Source organism: Gadus morhua, chromosome 13 (assembly GCF_902167405.1).
Source record: "Gadus morhua chromosome 13, gadMor3.0, whole genome shotgun sequence".
Taxonomy (NCBI): Eukaryota; Metazoa; Chordata; class Actinopteri; order Gadiformes; family Gadidae; genus Gadus; species Gadus morhua.
In genome coordinates, this window is record NC_044060.1 from 8,092,718 (window position 1) to 8,115,234 (window position 22,517).

At 47.2% G+C, this 22,517-nt stretch overlaps 2 protein-coding genes across 4 annotated transcripts in view; both read left to right on the forward strand.

Moving 5' to 3' along the window:
* Window positions 1-9,825, forward strand: part of tkta (transketolase a) — a 9,831-nt gene extending 6 nt beyond the window's left edge. Inside the window, exons 1-14 of one of the 2 annotated variants that reach the window (XM_030375804.1) lie at window positions 1-301; window positions 1,759-1,876; window positions 2,149-2,283; window positions 2,602-2,699; window positions 3,868-4,059; window positions 4,448-4,566; window positions 5,005-5,201; window positions 5,401-5,565; window positions 6,582-6,738; window positions 7,187-7,317; window positions 7,426-7,509; window positions 7,626-7,719; window positions 7,880-8,002; window positions 8,725-9,825. The exon at window positions 1-301 is cut by the window's left edge and continues 6 nt beyond it. In XM_030375804.1, the coding sequence (XP_030231664.1) occupies window positions 195-301; window positions 1,759-1,876; window positions 2,149-2,283; window positions 2,602-2,699; window positions 3,868-4,059; window positions 4,448-4,566; window positions 5,005-5,201; window positions 5,401-5,565; window positions 6,582-6,738; window positions 7,187-7,317; window positions 7,426-7,509; window positions 7,626-7,719; window positions 7,880-8,002; window positions 8,725-8,912 (1,908 nt within the window). In that variant the 5' untranslated portion in view covers window positions 1-194 and the 3' untranslated portion in view covers window positions 8,913-9,825. The remainder of the gene's footprint in view (window positions 302-1,758; window positions 1,877-2,148; window positions 2,284-2,601; window positions 2,700-3,867; window positions 4,060-4,447; window positions 4,567-5,004; window positions 5,202-5,400; window positions 5,566-6,581; window positions 6,739-7,186; window positions 7,318-7,425; window positions 7,510-7,625; window positions 7,720-7,879; window positions 8,003-8,724) is intronic. The other variant, XM_030375806.1, reaches the window with a different exon arrangement.
* An 885-nt stretch (window positions 9,826-10,710) lies between these two features.
* LOC115556700 (protein bicaudal D homolog 2) lies at window positions 10,711-22,448 on the forward strand. 2 transcript variants are annotated; one of them, XM_030373934.1, is made up of 9 exons: window positions 10,712-11,275; window positions 13,536-13,748; window positions 14,192-14,344; window positions 16,431-16,874; window positions 17,241-18,275; window positions 18,598-18,749; window positions 19,779-20,025; window positions 21,102-21,182; window positions 21,302-22,448. In XM_030373934.1, exons 1-8 carry the CDS (start codon window positions 11,036-11,038, stop codon window positions 21,132-21,134), a joined length of 2,517 nt encoding a protein of 838 aa, XP_030229794.1. In that variant the 5' UTR covers window positions 10,712-11,035; the 3' UTR covers window positions 21,135-21,182; window positions 21,302-22,448. The 2 variants fall into 2 exon arrangements, with proteins under 2 accessions (XP_030229795.1, XP_030229794.1); XM_030373935.1 differs by lacking the exon at window positions 21,102-21,182 and having other exon boundaries at window positions 10,711-11,275.
* The last annotated feature ends 69 nt before the right edge of the window (window positions 22,449-22,517 follow it).

Sequence of the window (22,517 nt, forward strand, 5' to 3'; positions counted from 1 at the left end):
CCCCTTTCTCCCTCCTTTCTCTCTTTCTCTCTCTGCTGCCACTCAACACACAAGTCCTACCCATCCCTCGCTCACTGTACTCCCACACGCACACACGCACAAACACACACACACACACACACACACACACACACACATTCCTAAAGTATTTGTTCCACTTTTTTGTTGCCCTGGAACTTTTTCAGTTTGCCTTCATGGAGGACTACCACAAGCCAGACCAGCAGACCGTCCAGGCTCTGAGAAACATCGCTATCCGCCTCAGGATCAACTCCATCAAGGCCACCACTGCGGCTGGCACTGGGTGAGTCCCCTATATATCATTTATACTTTCCTTATAGACGTTCACTTCACTTCTCAGGCTTTATCAAGGCCACTGCAGGTGTTTTCTGTACCGGACGTCCATAAAATGCAACGCGTCGCTTCGGCTCGTCCTCAACGCTTTACAGACACGCGTGCTCACACGACGCGAGACACAGCTGCCCGCAAAGAGCATCGGGAACAGTGTGTCCCGCTTTTGTTCTCATGCGACGCTCGCAGGCTCGCTAGACGCATCTTAAGGTGACAAAGGAATTGCTTTAGGATTTACTTTCCACATTTTAGTAATTTGGGAAAAATGGGTTCAGGTATATTGTTTTTGTATTGTTAAAATATAAATCCATGTTTGTATGACAGTCTTATATTTTTTTAATATTACATTTTACCATTAAGGATACTATTTTGCTTTTTTGACAATCATTTCTTGAAAATGCCCAAACATTCCTAAACAACAGCATTATAATGATATCAACGTATCCACCTTGTCATTTTCTTTTGAATTACTTAAATATTAATCCTACTTTCATTCAAACACAATAAAGTTATTTCATTGAGAAAATGATCCAAAATGATAAAACATGTTTATTATATTGAATGAAATCTATGTAGATAATCCTTGACCTGATTCCAGTTGTCTCAATCGATACGAACAAGATCTTTGTTAGATGTGGATTTACACACATGGCCTTGAGGCTGCCCGCTTACTCTAATCCTGTAAAGCTTTTTTTTATTTTAATCATTTATGGCAGGTTACATGCCCTTAACTCTCAAATATCTTTATTGAATCGGTCTGGCTTAGAATTACTCAGATATGCCTTAACAGCATTTTTCTGCAGATAAAATAAATTCAATTTCATCAAAATGTTAACATGAAATATGGTAATGCATTTTGAATAAGGTTAATATTAATATTTAGGCCTCCTGTAATAGGTAAGGCCACATCCCACAAACATAGCTGTTGTGGTCCAAGCCTTTGTGTAGAACAAAGGCTTTGGATGAAGCATGGTCTACCTCAGCATGGCGGCTAACAGACTATGACTATTTACTCGCCATTTCATTTTATTGACTTGAAAGTTTCAAATCCAGAAATACAAACCATTAAATCCAATTTCAATAACACAATATGAATCATATTTTCAATATAAGGTGTCATCGTAGTCGAGGCAAAAAGAACGAATTGCAGATATTAGAAACCGCTTTATATATTACTTATACCATACGTATTATACAATTATATAACCGCTTGTACACTAAACTGTCAATTTGACGACAGCATTATTGTGAAAGCAGAGGCCTTTTTATTTGTCTCCTCAATGACTGTACGTCACAAAGCAGAAGTGCCATGGCGCTCCACACATGGCCCTCTGATGAGGGCCATGAGTGGTCCAGCGGTGGTTGTCGTGGAGACGGTATCCACGGTGACATGTCGGCTGTGTCCTCCAGGTACCCCACGTCATGCTGCAGCGTGGCGGAGATCATGTCGGTGCTGTTCTTCCACACCATGAAGTACCGCCCGGAGGACCCCCGCTACATCAACAACGACCGCTTCATCCTGTCCAAGGTGAGACGCAGACCCCCATTAAGCTCCCCCCTGGAGGCGAGCGGTGCGGAGAATGGTAGAATGGACCTTTAATTAGTTGATGTGTGTGTGTGTGTGTGTGTGTGTGCGGCCTGTGTGTGTGTGTAAAAGGAACAATGGGCCAGAGAGAAAAAGAGAAAGACTGACCCTACGAGTGAAAGAAGTGAGAGCTAGAAGGGCCGACGAGAGGCAGACAAAGGAAGGGGTAGAGCCACTTCCATTGGACGTGCTGTTGATTTGCCGTTTGTCCCCAGGGCCACGCCGCCCCAGCCTTGTACTCCATGTGGACGGAGACAGGCTTCATCAAGGAGAGCGAGCTTCTGACCCTGTGCCAGGTGGACTCTGCTCTGGAGAGCCACCCTACTCCTGTAAGAGTAGTCCCACGTACCGTATGTCCGCCATCCCTTCCTTCACTCTTTCTTCCGGCATGCGTTGGTCCCGCCGAGTCCTACTCTGCTGTGTAGAATAGGATGAGAAACCCAACAGTCACACACGCTGCTGCCCAAGTTTAGACCCACTTTGGGAAGGATACCACTTATTTTGTCATCTGGGTGTATGTGTGTATTTGTGTGTGTGTGTGTGTGTGTGTGTGTGTGTGTGTGTGTGTGTGTGTGTGTGTGTGTGTGTGTGTGTCGGTGTGTGTGTGTGTGTGTGTGTGTGTGTGTGTGTGTGTGTGTGTGTGTGTGTGTGTGTGTGTGTGTGTGCAGAGGCAGCAGTTTGTGGATGTTGCCACAGGATCTTTGGGGCAGGGCCTTGGAGTGGCCTGCGGAATGGCTTACACAGCAAAGTACTTTGACAAAGCCAGGTAAGACCCACTGACACACACATTCACACACACACATGCACATGCATACACCACGCACGCATGCGCACTCACATCCATACACACGTGCACACATACACACACACACACACACACACACACACACACACACACACACACACACACACACACACACACACACACACACACACACATGCCCACAAATAGAAGTGACCACACTCGTGCACACAATCACGATAGATAATGGAGGGATATTGAATATTACACAGTTAAGAACGTGATATTGGATACAATTCCTAGTGAGAGTGAGGAATTCCCGTCTGGGTGGGAGTGTAGACTGGCTTCATGCTTTATGCTCCCAATTCTTCTGCTCTAATAATCACAGGCCCAGCAGCCATATCTGTGCCTGCGCCGCCATTCCACACTGATCTCGCCTCAACATCACACTCAAAATTGGTGCATTGAACCTGGTGTCCCTTTGTCCTCAGTCTATTGTACTGGATTATCGCCGCACCTTGACTTCAGATCGTTTATGTTCATAAAATGCCAAATCAGCTTTTTTTGCTTCAGTTTTTTCTAAGCTGCCTTGCAGATGAATATAAAATTGGTTAATAATATTTAAAAAACAAAATAAAAATACTTAAATTATAAAAAAAATACTTTACATGGAAAACTGGATGGCTGAGTGCTTTATGACGCAGAGAAAGCTGTTGGAGGTGGGAAGTCAATCATGGACTCAAGGGAGTTCCTCAAGTCCCAGATGCTTACCAAGTGATTCTGTCAAATGGAGAAACCTTAACTGATCGACTGGAAAACTGTCACGGTGCATTAGTGTCAGGCCGACGCACCCTTCTTCTCACACGCTCTTTTCATCCCCCTTTTACTCTCGTTCTCAATATAGATTTCCCCCACACACACACACACACACACACACACACACACACACACACACACACACACACACACACACACACACACACACACACACACACACAAACACACACACACACACACACACACACACACACACACACACACACACACACACACACACACACACACACACACACACAAATGCACTCAACACACTCACACCCAACAACCCCCACCCCAACACACACACACGCACACCCAACACAACACACACACACACAGCATGGCTGACCACGCCCATGTCTCTGCATTTCAGCTATAATGTGTACTGCCTGCTCGGGGACGGTGAGCTGTCCGAGGGCTCGGTGTGGGAGGCCATGTCCTTCGCCTCATACTACCAGCTGGACAACCTGGTGGCTATCCTGGACATCAACCGGCTGGGCCAGAGTGAGCCCGCCCCCCTGCAACACCACCTGGACAAATATCAGAAGCGCTGCGAAGCTTTTGGGTAATAATGAAGGGCTTTTGGGAGGGATTGGGGAGAACCCATGAAGGTCTGCCAGTGTGATTCCTGACCTACATTTAAATCAGGATTAACTGTCATGCAGTCAGTGCAGTGTGTGTTGTTAAAGCAGCGTCAGGCCGTTACGCAATTTACGCAAGCACATTTAATTCGATTTTTACAAATAAAGTCTCTGTTGTCTCTGTGATCGTGCGTGCATGTCGGTGTGTGTGCGTGTGTGCGTGTGTGTGTGCGTGTGTGCGTGTGTGTGTGTGTGTGCGTGTGTGTGTGCGTGTGTGTGTGCGTGTGTGCGTGTGTGTGTGTGTGTGTGTGTGTGTGCGTGTGTGTGTGTGTCGGTGTGTGTGTGTGTGTGTGTGTGTGTGTTGGTGTGTAGGTGGCACACCATCATCGTGGACGGCCACAGTGTGGAGGAGCTGTGCAAGGCGCTGAGCCAGGCACGCCACCAGCCCACTGCCATCCTGGCCAAGACGGTCAAAGGCAAAGGCATCCCAGGTAACCCCAGCTCCCCTGCTTCACCCCCGCCTCTCTAGACAGGTACAAAGGTAGCCTTCTACTGCTGTGTGAAGTACATAAAGTATATTATCATTATTATCAGAACTCATACTACTACTACTACTACTACTACTACTAGTACTTCTGCTAGTTCTACTGCTAATCCTACTTCCACTACATTTACATTTAGGGCATTTGGACACTTTTATCCAAAGCGACTTACTACTAAGTACTAATATTAATAATAATTTGCTTCGACAAGATACAAATCTAGACATGCAGAAAGATTAAAAGATTGGTGAACAGAAATATCACAAACAGAGAATAAAAAAAGTTAGGCTAAGACAGTGTAAAACTGACCCTATATGTGAAGAGTGGCGGTGCGGGTGTTTTTGTGTCTGGATTCACCTGATGGTCTCCTGTTTCCCTGGGTCTCAGCTGCGGAGGACAAGATGGGCTGGCACGCCAAGCCGCTGTCCAAGGACATGGCGGAGGTGGTGGTGAAGGAGCTGCAGAGCCGCCTGGTGAACAGCAGCAAGCGGCTGTACCCGGCGGCCCCCACCGAGGACTCGCCTCCCGTCAGCCTGAGGAACGTGCGCATGCCCAGCGCCCCCGGCTACAAGGCCGGCGAGAAGGTGCCTCATCGCACACCATCAAGATGAATCAAATACGATAGAACCAACGTAACACACGAATGAAATATTATATAGAGTATTGTATTTGATGTATGTTATCACTTTTACTTCATACATTTTATAGATTGAATGCAATGCATTTCTCCCCCTTGGAAGCTTTCCGCTGGACCGCCCCTCACTGCTCCCCGTCTCTGTGCAGGTGTCCACCCGTAAGGCGTACGGGACGGCCATCGCCAAGCTGGGCCGCTACAACGAGCGCGTGGTGGCGCTGGACGGAGACACCAACAACCTCACCTACTCGGAGATCTTCAAGAACGAGCACCCCAACCGCTTTGTCGAGTGCTACATCGCCCAGCAGAACATGGTAGGAGGCCTGAACGAGAATAATATTTACACAGTTAATGTTTTGTTTTACTTAAATTAGGCTTGATGACACGATTGGATGACCTTTTCTGAATCAACTGACATTTGGTCATCGTCCAACCGAAACCATGAATAAAACTAGTCAGAGAGCATTCCTTTTATGCATTAGTGAGTGCTAATTGAACCATCGCTGCCGCCTCCTCTCTTTTTCTCTCTCTCTTGCTCGCTCTTTCTCTCCCACCCTCTCTCACTCCCTCTCAGGTGGGCAATAGCGTAGCTCTGACTGGCTAGAATTACCATAATGGAACTTCTGTGTATACAGTGGCCTATTGAATAATACATAACATGTCCATATGTAATGCCCTAATGGAGACAGACATGACCTACTTACTGAAGAAATCAACCTTTTATTTACGTTTCTTCTGACCATCGCTTCCCTCCGCTACCTTCAGAGCTGACCTTGGTGTAATTAGAAAGAGAGGCCCTTTGTTCCTCCTGCTGCTCTGGAAGAGAAGCCAGTTGGGGGCTCGCTCAGACTTGCGTGTGACGAGAAGTGGTTATGACAAGTCTATTGTGAAATGAAATATTCATAAAGGCCATCGGGTGGAGCCATCTGCTGAAGTGCGTGATAAACGAAGTGGATTTCGCAACTTAACGATTTTTTTGTGTATTCAGAAGTCACAGCGGTTAAGCTGAGAACAGAATAGGACCAATGTATTGAGGATAATATACAGTTATTACATTTTCCCGTCACCCACAGTTCAACTGCCAGCCACGATGTGCCATGGATCGTTTTAGCCTCTGGAAGGGCAGAATAAAAGGCATTGTTCCCCCCTCAGGCACCCTGTAGCTTTAAACAGATCTAGAAAAAGAGACAGGGGGATTGGGGACAGGAAACAGGAAATGATGCGTTAGGGGAAGTATGTTGCTGATTCAACATCTATAGGACTCCAGAGCCCTGAAATACGCTCTTCTCCCCCCCCCCCCCCCCCCCCCCCCCCCCCCCCCCCCCCCCAGGTCAGTGTTGCCATGGGCTGTGCTGCCCGGGACCGTAACATTGTGTTCGCCAGCACCCTGGCCTCCTTCTTCACCAGGGCCTACGACCAGCTTCGCATGGCCGCCATCTCAGAGAGCAACATCAACCTGTGTGGCTCACACTGCGGCGTCTCTACTGGTTGGTCCCAAGAACAACAAACGTGCTGTCCCAGACTTTTCCCCCCAACTCAACACCTTTTTTCCACTTCCCACACCCTTTGACTGTTAGAGCCTCAGCACCTCCAGACCTTGTAGTTAGACACAGCTGAACCCCACTGAACTGTTCCCTCTGTTGGTGTGGATGTTTTCAATCCTTTTCCTGTTAATACCTGTGTCTTCTCCTCACCCCTCACACCCTTAGCCCTCCGCCCTTCCCTCTTTCACCTTTCCCGTCTGTCCTGGAGGCTGTCACCCTTGGAACCCTGTTGGTAAAAGGTACTCTGCATGCAACTCTGTCTGTCCTCCTACCCTGTTTTGACACACTTTGCACGACTGATCCTTCTAATAGTAGATAACACAATCCATTGCCATGGATGCTTTAGGTTTTGTATTGATTGTCGATTGCTGTAAATGTGTGTGTGTTTCAGGAGAGGATGGCCCATCCCAGATGGGACTTGAGGATATGTCCATGTTCAGGGCTCTCCCCACAGCCACCGTGTTCTACCCCAGTGATGCTGTGTCCACTGAGAAGGCAGTGGAGTTGGCTGCCATCACTAAGGTGCGCCAGATGACAAACCCCCGAACACCCACACACTTTCATATGTAACCCCCGCGTTTATCCAGAAGAAGAATAACGACATGGCAAATTGTGTATCTATGCATAAAGGGTGTCTGCTACATCCGAACCAGCCGTCCAGAGAATCCCATCATTTACAACAGCAATGAGGACTTCCATGTTGGACAGTCCAAGGTGAGTCATTGTTTTTATCAATATGTTGGGGGACACACTTCCCACATCATAATGGATAATGGTTATGTGATGGATAATGGTTATGTGACTGCAACTGTGCTGGTCCGTCTCCCCAGGTGGTGTACCAGAGCAAGGACGACCAGGTCACTGTGGTGGCTGCTGGGGTCACCCTGCATGAAGCACTGGCTGCAGCCGAACACCTGAAAAAAGGTACAGCATGACCAACAACGACGCATTTAAACTCTGATCAACCGTCCGTCCTCGGCAGATGAATGTAGGCCAAACATTCAATGTCCAACGACATTCTAATCTTCCGTACATTTTCTGTCCTCCTTTGCGACTTTTCCCGTTGTATTAAATCGCTCTCCAGAGAGGATCTATGTCAGGGTGATCGACCCCTTCACCATCAAACCCCTGGACTCCAAAACCATCATCGACCACACCCGCGCCACCAAGGGCCGCATTATCACCGTGGAGGACCACTACTACGAAGGTACGGGCCTCGGGAATATGTTACAGAACACTAACATCTTGGCATGGAGGGTAGACAACTCCTCTTCTGGCAACCAAGAGCCCGGCTGTACGGCCCCTGCAGCACAAAGGGTCTTCTCATTGGTCCATAAGGCAACATGAGTTGTGGTGGCGTGTGTGTATGGCTGCTGCATTGCTGAGGAGCGATCCGATGGCATCCAGTCATTGGCCACGCAGAGGTCCTTGGGCATTTGAGCCGGCACGGAGGGGGTGCTTTTAGTGCAGCATGGAGGGTCGCTGAGTGGCTGAGGGCTGGACTTGCAGAGCGCTGTCAGATTTCCTTAGCTAAGCATGCGCCCGCGGGGCTCGCAGTGACCTAGATAACACTGGCGGCCGTGGCCAGCCCTGTGTCATGTGATATGATGGGTTGGAGCACAGGCTGCTGGACCTAGGATGCCTTGCATCTGCAACCACTCGGATGTCTGGCAGGATATTCTCCCTACCGCTGAAGCTTCTTCAGACGGACTGACCCTAACGCAACCCGAGGGCGACACACTAGATGTGTTTTACTAGAGACCTATTGTTTGGACTCCGTAGTTACCGTTCTTTGTATCTCCCTTTGCTTTTAAGGTTACAAATGAGGTTCAGGGTTTGGTAAGCGCGATTCCGTAGTCCTCGCCCCTCAGGTGGGTCCACTACCTCACGAAGACAGGTGTATTTCCCTTGTGTACTCTCCCCTTGCAGGGGGTCTCGGCGAGGCCGTGGCTGCAGCGGTGGTCAACGAGTCCAACTTCAGCCTGCAGCGCCTGGCGGTGTCCCACACCCCCCGCAGCGGCAAGCCCCACGAGCTGCTCAAGCTCTACGGCATCGACCGCGACGCCATCGTCCTGGCCATCCGCAAGATGCTGAACAACTCTGCCAACGCCAAGTAACTCTCTCATCCCCCCCCCGTCCCGTCCCCCCCCCCGTCCGCGATCTCCACCATCGCCATCGCCATCGCCTCCTCCCCCCCCCACACTTCAACCACACACAGGGTGTGTGTCTTCAATTCACACACAAGGGGCCCTATCTCTCAGGGGCCGTACACGCCTGTGAATGCCCAACTACGTGTTAATCTAATGTAATGTGAGTTTGTGTCGTACAACTTTTGATGTGTTCCACAGTCCACTTTCTTTTATCCGGTCCACTTTTCTTCCACTACACACAGAGCACTGCCTGTTTCCAATATTTCTTATCCCTGTTTTTTGTCATTCATCTCCACCATTTCAGGTTCTGCTCAGCTGAAGTATTGGCTCAACATATTTACTGTACTCATTGAATGGGATTATAAGATTTTGATCATGCCACCTTACTGGAATCTGTTTTATAACTTTTATAATACTCTTAGGTCAAGGTGGGGCCTATCGTCATCCATTAGATCATCATGCATCTAATGTTACATGACTGCTGTCTCTCGGAATGAAATGGAATCGATGTTTGTAGAATTTAGTCTTGAAAATAAAAAGTCAAATGTAGATGTAGCCATACAAATCTATCCTGTTAAACCCATATTCCAAAGCCCACTGCGCATACTTAACTGTTAATCCTTTAGTTAGCAAATATCTGCTGTCATTTCTAAAACTGTTTTATTACGTTTCAGATAAACAAACCATTCGACTCAGATCTGTCGTACAACCTATTCAGTTTGACCCTTCAGTTATGACGTTTGTATGGTAGTTGGTGACAAAGTCATAGTGGGATGATGGTTATATTCATCAGCTATCTGCCACAATAACACCTTGTTTTGATTGAGATGTTGTCTGTACCTTGCTTTCATGTAATAAAGCCTTCTACATTTGATTTTAAGAATGTTTTGATTTTACATATTTATGCTGACGAATATGTCCACATTCTCTAAAGGGAGATTACCGTGTATTGGCTTCTTCATTGGTCAGTGGTTTCTCATACGCAACATAATATGACTCATATCATGATGATAATCACTTGTTTCTGATGATAAATTAGCAGACCCAGTAATATCTTTATGAGGCAGATTGCCTTGTAGAAGTGCGATATGTATATAATTTGTGTAGGTTACTATTTCAGTCAGGTAAGAAGTAAAGAAAAATGGAACATAATATCGAAATATGATATCAAAAAAATAAGATGAATATTTCAATGTCAGGGATGTGTTACGAAAGCCATTTTTGTGGGAATAATTATTTTTTGACCAAGTAGGCTACAGCCATATTCAAGATTAAAGTTTACAATTTTTCATGTGACAATTCTGAGGTCAAATGTTATGACCTTTAAAACAATGGTTTTGATAAATGAAAGATCCCATAGCACACTACACAGAATATAATAATAAATAATAATAATACATTTAATTTAGAGGCGCCTTTCAACAACAACACACAACAATCAATACAAACATTTATTTGACAGCCTCATGAAAACTTCCCATATAACTGACAAGGAAAATATTGCACAAGTATTCTATTCAAACCCTGCATTGACACGTCATTAAAAAATTAACTTTCTTCCCAGAAAACATTTTTAGTGTTGGTATTTCAATTCTCAGAGCTATCCCTAGGTGGCAGCACTGCCTCGAATGCAGTTCGGGGGTTTGGCTGGGAAACTCCTCCGGGAGAATTCGAAAAAGGTCGCAAGGCATTGTGGTCATTGGCGTACGATTGTAGAAATTGACGTACACGTCCTTTGTAATGTCAGCGTGTAAGAACTACATTTCCACTGCCGCATACAGGGTTGTGAACCAGCGTGCTGGAAGCCAACCGATGATCTCAACTTAGTTTCCTTCCCAGACTCACGGAGAGCCCAAAAAAAATTCCAATGATCTGCATGCACTTATAAGATAGTCGAGAATGTAAGCGTGCTCTCTCGGAGTATGTCTTGATGTATTTTGCGCCATTGGGCGGAGGCATCTCAGAGGTAAAGCAACAACCATGTCGTTTAAACACAAAGGGAATCGATTCCCATTGTAGATTTGTTGCAGTTCTTCGTGGGCTGGGTCCAGGGGTATTGTGTGTAGTTTGTACACCCCAGACCGACCAAGATGTCCACGAAGGATCAGGAATATCCGGAGGCGACCCTGGTTAAGGAAGCCGGACCCCAGTGGGCCCATGTGGAGATCGAACGTCTTTCCCGGGAGTTGCGGGAAACCACCCATGAGAAGATCCAAGCTGCGGAGTACGGCCTGGCGGTGCTCGAGGAGAAACAACAGCTCAAACAGCGATATGACGAGTTGGAGACCGAGTTCGAAACAGTTCGACAAGAACTGGACCACCTAAAGGAGGTAACCGATCCCCGATGGATGGAAAAGATGAATGCACATGGGTTCTTTTTAATTCAACCAACCCTGTCGATCGAGACACATTATGAACTTAAAATAAGTTTGTATGCCGGGTCGCTGTGAGCTGTCATATAGTCAGAAGTGATCCAACGTGATTTATAACAGTGTAATTAAAAATGGCCAAGTGATCCGTACCAAAATAAACTGTAAACCAGGCCCATATCTTTCAAGTTAGCTGACAAACACTCGTTTGTTTATGGAGGAAGTCCCCAAGCCCATCTGCTCCCGCTCCACACAAACCGACGTGTTGTCTGACCTTGGCTGGAGCTTACCTCCTTATACTATTAAGTTACATCTTTATCAACCCTATCAAATCACCTTTTAAGTAACCACCTGATATGCAATTGAATAACCCATCACGGTATTTTCATACAGCTTCTACTTTACTACTCAGCCCCGTTTTCTTTCTGCTATCTCTGCCACGGCGCTGTATCTCTGGAACAGCCCTCTGACAGACGTCAAACCTGAGCCAGACAGTCCTATGTCTGGGACTCTCTTACTCTGTTAGAGCAGGTTGAATAATGTAGTGTTTTGCAATCATCGTGCAAAACAAAACACACACACACACACACACACACACACACACACACACACACACACACACACACACACACACACACACAAGGAATGTATTCTTTGCACAAAAAATGTCTACTAGTATGCAATGACCATAGACAGTGTCAGCCATGATGGAAGTCCCATCTGGTAGTCGGCAATACTTCCTGTCTGGACCCTGACAGCTACCATGCTTGTAGCCCCTACTGTGAGAGAAGATTGAGGGTAGTACACTTTGCTTTCCTTCAATGGAAGCTGTTTAATCTGTGTTTGAGGGCATGGAAACTGATCACTATTCCAAAACTATTGGCTAATGCTATATTATTTGGTGTATCCCGTTTTGGCTTATTATAATTGTATCATTTGACGCCATTATAAACAATAGTATTACCTGTCTAGACGTGGTTCAGCCTCACACATGTGGTTGTTTGAACCATGCAGCATGAGTGTTATTGTAAATATGGTACTTCAGCCTCACTAACCTGCTCAGTCCGTACATTCTCTATGTTCAGGACATGTATATCGTACACATTTATGGTAAGGTTTAAAATCGAAATTGGATTTCTCTGAGACAAACACGACTGATCACCAGTTCTGACACATCTGCTGCTCATTATGTGTTATTTTCCACTGGTTACTTCTACCATCCTGTGAAACCCAGAGCCTTAATATGTAGACGTCTTACTGTGAAGCCAACATTATGTAAATGGCTCATGTGACTGAACTGAGACTTTTGGCTGTTTGTGTTCCTCTGTCTGATTTAACCTGTCAGCTGTGGTTCCTCTGACTTTGCAGTTGTAGTTGTCGAGGTTTTGTCACTGATTCATGATTGTATCAAACGCTTCCTCCATGAGTCACCTTCCAAGTATCTAATGCTGACTAAGCCCTTCCATGTCAGTCGGATGTCTTGAGTCTTCCATGAAAATTAAACCCCCAACCAATCGTGTCTTCTACTCGATACTATGCTTTTCATGCTCTCTTTTGGCATATCCTGAAAAGGAAAGGCAGAAGGGCAGGAATTGAGAGATGTATTGGCAGGATCTGTCGAATTGTTGGTGGCTTCAAGGCCTTAAGAGACCAAATATGTTACATAACCACCACCAGTCGGAACAGAGACTCACTGGGTTGTATGGGTATTATTAAGGACAGCTAGCTGTGGAAATGCACAGTCTTCATTCTTCCCTATTTGTCAAATATGTTAGCCATGTGCTAGCTACATCGCATGCTGCTATTATATGGGCCCAGGGGCCATACGGCCATTAGAATGACATCATAGATGCCCATTAATATCTTCCTGCTGGGTGAATGGTACAGCACAAAGTAACTAAAGAACTCTGTCACATTGACGCTACTGTGTCAATGAGTCGACGGATTATGTCATGTGTAATCTCTTACACCCATCTAAACTCTCAAAAGAGGATTCAAATACTAGACATATGTATTCCGTCAAGGCAACAATAAATAAAAACAAAAAAGGGAAGTGGTTGAGTTTTACAGATTCAAGATAAACTTTACTTCTTCAAAACAACAACGTTAACATTTGTGCCTCTGTATCGTCACATAATGCCAACATCCAACGATCAATCGATTTCAATCCAAACATAAATCTAACATGCGTGTTCCTCTCTCCCCCCCCCCCCCCCCCCAGGCCTTCGGACAGGCCCACCACACCCACAGGAAGGTGGCGGCGGATGGGGAGAGCCGGGAAGAATCCCTCATGCTGGAGTCCGCCAGCAAGGAGGCCCAGTACCAGCAGAAGGTCCTGGAGCTGCAGAACGACCTCCGGCAGGCCAAGGCCTCGGTGGCCAGCACGCAGGCCGAGAACGACCGGCTGGTTTCCGTCGCGCTCGAGGCTAAAGATGTGAGCCTTCCTCGTGGTGTCTCCCTGCGCCGTGGGGACGCCTCTGATGTGGAGTTATCCCTGGGTAGTCTTGTTGAGGAGCAGTGGGCGGCCGTAGGGGCAGAGGTTGTACAGTTCTCTTGCCAGTGCCTTGAGCATACTGCTTGGCAGGGGTGTGATGAACAGAGGTACGCATTTTGCAAGCGGGGGCACCTGGAGATGGTTAACATTCATCATCAGGAATGAACAAATATGCCAATACTAAGCGCTGTGGGGAAGATTGCTGCCTGAAAAGAAGACTCTGCCACCTACTCTCTGGGAAATGTGTACAATATATACAACTGCTAAGGTCGCTGGTATCAGTTGCCAATTTCATGCCTCACCTGTACATTCATTGCTGTCTCATTTATTGATGTGTGTGTGTGTGTGTGTGTGCCCGCGTGTGTGTGTGTGTGTGTGTGTAGAGCTCTGAGCAAGTGGAGCTGCAGCGCATTCAGATGCGCGATGACATCAGGGAGTACAAGATGCGAGAGGTCCGGTTGCTGCAGGACTACAGCGAGCTGGAGGACGAGAACATCTCCCTGCAGAAGCAGGTGTCGGTGCTGAGGCAGAGCCAGGTGAGACACCGCAGGTCCACCCTTTACCCAGCCCGGAGCCGGGCAACGTTTACAGACCATGAGGAGGGTATTATCTGAGATCCCTAGTTTGGGAAGTGGTCCTCGCTCTGTTCTAAGAGGAGGAGCTGTTGATTAATAACTTGTTCGACAGAATTTGATAAGATGTCTAACAAAAAAAGAATATGAAAAATGCCTCTAGCATCTGCCCATCCGATCCACATTATGGGTCTCAAAAATGTATGAAATGTAGTAAATGGTTAATATTGAGGTATTCGGGCTGTCATGTATGAATTATATTATTCGTAGACGAATATGGGATTGGCATTTGGGATTGACAATGCCGCCTAGTTCCAGGGATACCTTCTTTATAACTACTACTTGAATATTAGACAAATATCCATTAGATATCACAATGATTAGATATCCCCAATTTCGTTGCACTTTGAGCAATAACAAAGAGATTCTGATTCTGATTCTGGCAATGTCTCATACCTTAAAAGGGATATTTAAAGCCATGTGTTTCATTGGCAGATATTTAGTCAGTGTGAATCAGGAACACTTCCAGTCATTTGTTACTGACTGTGATAAATGAACACAAAATTCTCCATGACGTCAGTCATGGAGATGTGAAATGACTGACGTTATGGGATGTGAAAAATATGGTTGGTCATATTCAGATTTTTTTAAAGTATGATATATTGTTCCTTCCTTAATTTTGTATGACTACATATAGTTTATGCAATAAGAGAATAAATCAGTTCCTATTTACGATAGCATTCTGCGATAGAGCAAATAGACTTTATTGCTTATGCCCTCCTCATGTTGTACTAAAAACGTTTTCTTTGCCCTTGTTTGTTAAAATAAAAAGAAGTGAAAATCACTTTGGGACTGTTATGAAACTACAAAGTTGGACATCTAATCTCCTAACCGAATCCCCATCTAATCTATGAGCAAAACTACCCGGCATGTCTAAATGCAGCGAGGATATCTTCAGAACAGTGCAGTATCTTGTAACAGAAAATTACTTTGGCTTAAATTGCATCCTTTCAGAAATGTCCTTTTTATATTGACTAATATTAAAGACATTTCTAATAACACTGTAATATAATCAATAGACACTTTATGCTTCTTACACATCAAGAGTTCCAGTAACCGAAGGTCTTTTATTTTGTGTTCCCGGATACACCACCCATATCTCATTGGTGAATTAAAAAGGTCTGCACTGGCCTGCCTGTCATGAGAATGTTTTGCTAAGGAAAGCGCATTTATATTTCATATAATTTTGTTTCATTTTGTTTTCATCACACACACACACACACACACACACACACACACACACACACACACACACACACACACACACACACACACACACACACACACACACACACACACTAGCTGTTATGGAATGGGCAGAAGGTTGGGTTTAGTGGTATCTAGACTAAGAAAACTCCCAACCCAACCCTAGTCTCTTCAAGGCTTACTTCGAAAGTAAATGGTACTAGATGATGGAAACTCAAGTCAAGTCAATTTTATTTGTACAGCCCTTCATCACAGTTAGTTTCAAAGAGCTTTATAAACCTTAGATTTAAATTGCCCCCTAACCCTAGCCCACCAAAATGGCAGAAAAGATCCTCCCTTAAGTATCAAGGAAGAAATCTTGAGAGGTGCGCAGAGTCTGGGATCCTTCCTTCCAGGGAGGGTTAGGAGTGCAAACGGTGCCACCATTGACACACAGAGTAGTATCACAAGTAAACATTTTAAGGAAAAAAAAAAGTTAGATTTACAATTAAACTCAGGCCTAAAAAGTGTTGTTATTATTTTATTTTTATAAAAAAATTGTACAGCACATCTTCATTTTGTACAAGGATGAGCGAATTTTATCGTTTTTAAATGAAAACAACCTACCTATCATTCGCTGCCGCTGGCAAAAATAAAATAAAAAAATAAAATAAATTCCTTACCTACCCATGACCTCAACTGACAACCAACAGGAACCAAACTTAACACTTAAACACTTTTTAGGCCTCAGACACTTTGAGCCAGCTCTAACTCCCATGGCCGTGTGGGTCGTCCCCCGATCCAGGTGGAGTTCGAGGGCCTGAAGCACGAGATCCGGCGGCTGGAGGAGGACTCCCAGTGCCTGCAGAGCCAGCTGGAGGAGGCCGTGCGTCTGCGGGAGATCGCCGAGCGCCAGCTGGCCGAGGCCCTGGAGACGGTGAAGACGGAGCGCGAGCAGAAGGCCTCGCTGCGCAAGGAGCTCTCCCACTACATGACCATCGGCGACTCCCTCTACCAGGGCTCCTGCAACGTGTCCGTGGACAACCTCAAGCTGGCCGACGACCCGTTCGGCGGCGAGGGGGACGGCCGCGACCTGCTCCGGGGCCTGGAGAACGGCCTGGCGTCGCTCTCTATGTCGACGCCGAGGAAGAAGGGGGAGTTGATGAAGCCGGCGCCCAGCCTGGTGGACGACCTGCTGAGCGAGCTCAACATCTCGGAGATCCAGAAGCTGAAGCAGCAGCTCACGCAGGTACGGGCGGCACACTGCGGCTTGTGCAGGTACGGCGGCACACAACGGGACATGGAGCTGCCCCTGTTGACACGAGACACGAGATGGATCACCAAGTGTTGGTGAACGAGGGAAAGACGCTTTTGGAGAGTGACGCACTCTGATCTGATCTGTGTGCAATATGTTCAAAGAGTGGTGTTAATGATTCCTATTTATTCAATTATTCCATTACTGCATGTTGCTTTATTATGTTGACTAATTGTTTGCCAACAGTTATAATCAATAACTAATTTATGGAGCGTATTGCATTATTACTCATCAGCAGAGACGTGTCTCCGTCAGTGTGAACGCGTGTTCATCCTCACTAACAGACCGCTGTTCCCTCAGGTGGAGCGGGAGAAGATGTCCCTGCTCGGCTCCCTCCAGGACCTGCAGAAGCAGCTGGAGCACGCCCACGGCACCCTGTCGGACCAGCAGGAGACGGTGGGCCGGCTCACGGAGAACCTGGTGGCCATGCGCAAGCTGCAGGCCACCAAGGAGCGCCACTCGGCCCTGGACAGCGAGAAGGAGCGCGACAGCCGCGAGGCCGGCGACGGCGACTACTACGAGCTGGACATCAACGGGCCAGAGATCCTGCAGTGCAAGTACACGCTGGCGGTGTCTGAGGCGGGCGAGCTGCGGCAGGAGCTGAAGACGCTCACGGCCGAGTACCAGGCGTGCCGCGGCCGCTACGAGGAGGAGCGCGCCCGGCTGGCGGCGGAGGTGCGGGAGCTGAGCGGCGGCCTGGCGGCCCTGGAGAAGAGCAGCCGCGCCGACCGCGAGGAGGTGCTGCGGCTGGAGAAGGAGCTGCGTCTGGTCAGCGCGGCGGCCGGCGAGTCCCTGGGCAGCCTGAACGTGGCGCAGGACGAGCTGGTGGCCTTCAGCGAGGAGCTGGCCAACCTGTACAACCACGTGTGCATGTGCAACAACGAGATGCCCAACCGCGTCATGCTGGACTACTACCGCGAGGGCCTGGCCAGCGTGCGCGGGCTCTCCGCCGCCGAGGGCAAGGAGCAGCACTGGGCCCCCGTGCTGCTCACCAGGGGACTGATCCCCGAGAACGACCCCGCCCACACTACCACCACCACCGCCGCCGAGGTGTGCCCCGCCCCCGCGCCGCCGCCTAGCCACGCCCACCGGCCCGAGCCCATGAACATCTACAACCTGGTGACCATCATCCGCGACCAGATCCGCCACCTGCAGCAGGCGGTGGACCGCACCACGGAGCTGTCGCGCCAGCGGCTGGCCAGCGCCGAGATGAACGGCGTGGGGGACCAGGACAGGGACGCCTGGATGGGGGACATCCTGAAGCTCAAGTCGCTGCTGAGCACCAAGAGGGAGCAGATCGCCACGCTGCGGACGGTCCTCAAGGCCAACAAGCATGTCAGTCGCGTTGAGGGTTCTAACGTTAACTTGGGGTGTTTGTTTTTGGTGGGGTGTGATCGTGTGAGTGTAGTAAAAGGGATTGTATGACTCAATGGGGGGGTGGGGGATATCAGTCGGAACCAAAGCATGGTACGACATGTTTGGTTCGATGGTTGAATGGGTGGGTGGCCTTGCGAACAAGTATAATGTGCGTGCTCGGCCCAGCTGTAGTCCTGTACAACGTGAGGAGGCCCCCCGTCTACAAATATACCGTGTGAACGGTCTCTGAAATAGCGATCAAGGCTTCAGTGAGTGCTAACAAGCTGCCGTCCGCCCGCAGACAGCTGAGGTGGCGCTGGGAAACCTGAAGAGCAAGTACGAAAACGAGAAGGCCGCGGTGAAGGAGACCATGACGAAGCTCCGCAACGAGCTCAAGACGCTGAAGGAAGACGCCGCCACCTTCTCCTCACTGCGCGCCATGTTTGCGACGAGGTACGGTTTCTTCTTTCCTTTTTTTTTTTTAACAAGCCTTTTAAATATTTAGGCGTTTAGGACACGCTTGAGCAAGTTAGTGCAGATGCAGGAGCCGCCCTAGCCAGTACACTGCTTTGTTTTATATTCTTCACATGTGCATTCATATTCATATAAATATTTATATGAATATGAATTGTTCGCTTAGGAGTCAGGTTATTCCTATTTAGAATAATTGTCGATTATTCGAAGAGCGAATTAGGATTGGTCTACGTGTCTAAATTTAGGTCGGCACAAAAAAAAGCAAAAGAACTTCTGCATATGTGAGAGGAGCAGAGCATTGTGGGAAATGTCTGATGTAATAATAGCTGGAGTCAGAGGGCTGGCAAAGTCATCATCCCTGCATCTGGCAATTGCAGGCTGGGGGGGTGGGGAGGGTGGACAAGAAGTCTGCTGTGTTAATCCTACCACCTGCTGGCCATGGAGGGTAACTTACTATTTATTCATTTAGCAACCACTCTTATCTCGAGCCATGGACAGTTATAACATGTAGAGGTCAACATGGAGCAGGTTCAGTACAGAGTGGGGCTAGTTTCAGGAACTAGTCCAGTCCGCTGTGCGTCAAGAAAGGCGGTGTGGCAAATGAGGGCATGAAAGCAGATCACAATGTGTGTAACACTCTCGTTTATATATTTGAAAAAGTTATCAACCGATAACTATAATGTCAACGCTGCGTGTAATGTAAACCCACAAGCAAACCTAACGTAAGAGGAAATTATTTAAATTGTTGTATTTATTTTTGGAAGTTATAAACGGCTTCACACTCCCCACTGTGAATCAATTTACTTCCCCCCCCCTCCACCACCCGTAATCAACATCCGGGCTCCAACTCGGTGCCTCTTGTCCGCGAGTCAAACACCCCCGGCCGCTACACTACATCCATCCGCTCTCCACTGCTGTGACGACTGTTACCCTCCCTCCCTCCCTCCCTCCCTCCCTCCCTCCCTCCCTCCCTCCCTCCCTCCCTCCCTCCCTCCCCGTGCCTCTCAGGTGTGACGAGTACGTGACCCAGCTGGACGACATGCAGCGGCAGCTGACGGCGGCCGAGGACGAGAAGAAGACCCTCAACTCCCTGCTGCGCATGGCCATCCAGCAGAAGCTGGCCCTCACGCAGCGGCTGGAGGACCTGGAGTTCGAGCACGAGCAGGCCCGCCGCACGGCCGCCGGCATCGGTCCCGCCGCCGCCGCCGCCGTCAGGAGCAAGCCCAAGGGGAAGGGGGCGCCGGCGAGCCACCGTGTAAGTCGAAGGCCCGCGCACGCCGCCGCCGCCACCGCAGGCTTTAGCGACTAACATCGGCATCGGCATGGTTCCTGTTCTGCGCTCTTCCTTGCTCCGCCGGTCCGGTCGGGGCCATCCCTGCATCAGCCTGTCGCCCCCGTTTCATCATCCACATGCTTGGGTTGATATGCATTTTTTTCATTTTCTTTTCTTTTTTTTTTTGTTACTTGAAAAGACATGGATGAGTTTTGCACGATTCAGAGCCCGACTGTTGTGAACTTCTGGCATGGGAATGAGCGCTTGGATCCCTGATGGTATTTACTGCCTGTGGCTGGCTGCTAGACGATCGAAACGGATGTTGCTTATTGTTTTATTACTAATTAACTAATATTTAGTTAAGGTCCAGGCAGAATCCTAAACCCAAAACATACAGGACAAAATGGTTTTCCTTTTGGATAGAATTTACATTACTGCGTTATTGCTGTAATATTATTGAGATTTAGATTTTCCTCAGTATAGAGTAGTTCTCGATTCCAATTAAAGGGCCAGCGTAGTGTTTCCAGTGAATGGAACTCAAGGGGCTGAGTCACACACTGTTCCATGGTGTCACGTGACTTTAATGTTATTCACAGGAAGTTCAACAAAGCTTTTCTGTCGTTTAAGACGGTGGATTGTCATTGGAGCAAAAGCTAGTTTGAGTCTACCGAGGGACCAAGCATTTGTTGTTAATCAGGGACTTTTACACACTTGCCAATGCCAATAGATACTTAGTCGTTTCAGCTTCTCGCATGCAAAGAGAAACGCGCCTTGACTCAATCGTCCTATGGAATGTCTCCGTCTTTGTAATGCGTCGGTGTTGTCAACGGCTACAGTTGCCATTGGCAACCGCTGTCAAAAGCATCAAGGCAACCTGCCACATGACTTGCTCCAAGTGTGTGGCTGTGTGAAAATCCAACGTTAAGCCAGTTATGATCCCTCCCATGAGAGCCACAGCTGCTGGAGCTCATCTACATTTTTTTTTTTTTCCCTTTGTCACTTTGTTTAACATTTCATTCCTCACTTCACTCGGGACACCTCGTCACCCCCTCTTTAAGAGGACCGTGCACGGTGGCTTCGGGGCGTCGTGAGACTCCCTGCCCCCCCGCAGACCCCACCACTGCCCACCTAACCACCTCGTAAGCTCCATCCCACTAATGCATCACCCACCTCCACACTCATTCAACGTCTCCTCCCAGACGGACGGATGGATGACTCGGTTGACCTTGTCTTGTTGTTTCATCTCTCCCGTTTGCAGTAAATGACTTGAAGGTCCAACGTCACTATGAAGGTCCGGCTGTCAGCGCGCGCACACGCGCGCGCGCGTGTGTGTGTGTGTGTGTGTGTCGAACATGCACACGCCCATGGTGTCTGCGGGGATGTAACCTGGAGGTAAAGACAAAGGCAGAGGTCAAGACACATTAACATTTCTGCCCTGGCTAGCGACATGGAGGGGATAAAGAATATATCTAAATAACACCACAATGGCTTTTCCATATTTATTTTTTAAAGTTTATTTTGTACAAAGAAATTGTTGATTTATTTTGAACGGGGCTGATGAACCATGAAACCTGTGCTGTTTTAAAGGTATCTTCCAGAAAGATTCTGACACAAAGAATCAAGGGATTAATTTGGATTTCAATGTCCACCCCTCTCAGTTATTTACCTTTTTAGCCTTTGATTTAGGTGTGCCTTTTTGGACTATTTCTTTCAAGGAAGAAGAAAATAAAGAGTACAGATGTGATGTTACGCAAGGGTGCGAATACAATTTCAGGGTCTTAACCAGCTTCTGTTCAATAAGACAATTAGTATTTTGCCTTAAAGACACATTGTTCTTCGAAGGTATTGTTAAGTATGTGTGATGGGACTTAGGAAAAGAATAATGCAAAATGTATATTTATATATGCAAGCTTTATAATTTAAAGTCATGTGATTAAGTTAATATTCGTCATCAATGCTAAGTCATAAAGAAATGCTAATGTTTTTGTTTTACTGCAATGTTAAAATCTACTACAATGCCAAGCAATTATGGAAGATAACAGCATCTTCATAAGCATGCAGTGCCATTTTTTGTCTTTTTTTTATAAAGTGCAATTTATATCAAGAATTTATTAATAATTTGTCCCATTTAAACCATTGTACGTTTTCGCTCACATTTGCTCACCTAACTAAGTTGTATATGATTTTTATTTTAACCTTTCAAGTATCTATTTATTTAATACAATGTCAAATTGTTACAAGTATTGGTGCCTTTTGTTTCAATGAAGACTTGGGTGTGATGCTTGGTGAAATATTCAACATACAATAACTGTGGTAACACGCTGCTATGGTAAATGCCTTAGCTGGTGTCCCTGCTTAGTTATAGTTTATAACTAATGCAAATAAATAAATCTCACTGTTCAAGACCTGGCCTTTGTGTTTATTAATGCATCTAAGAATTTAGCTATCCATTATGAATATGTCAAGAAGCATGC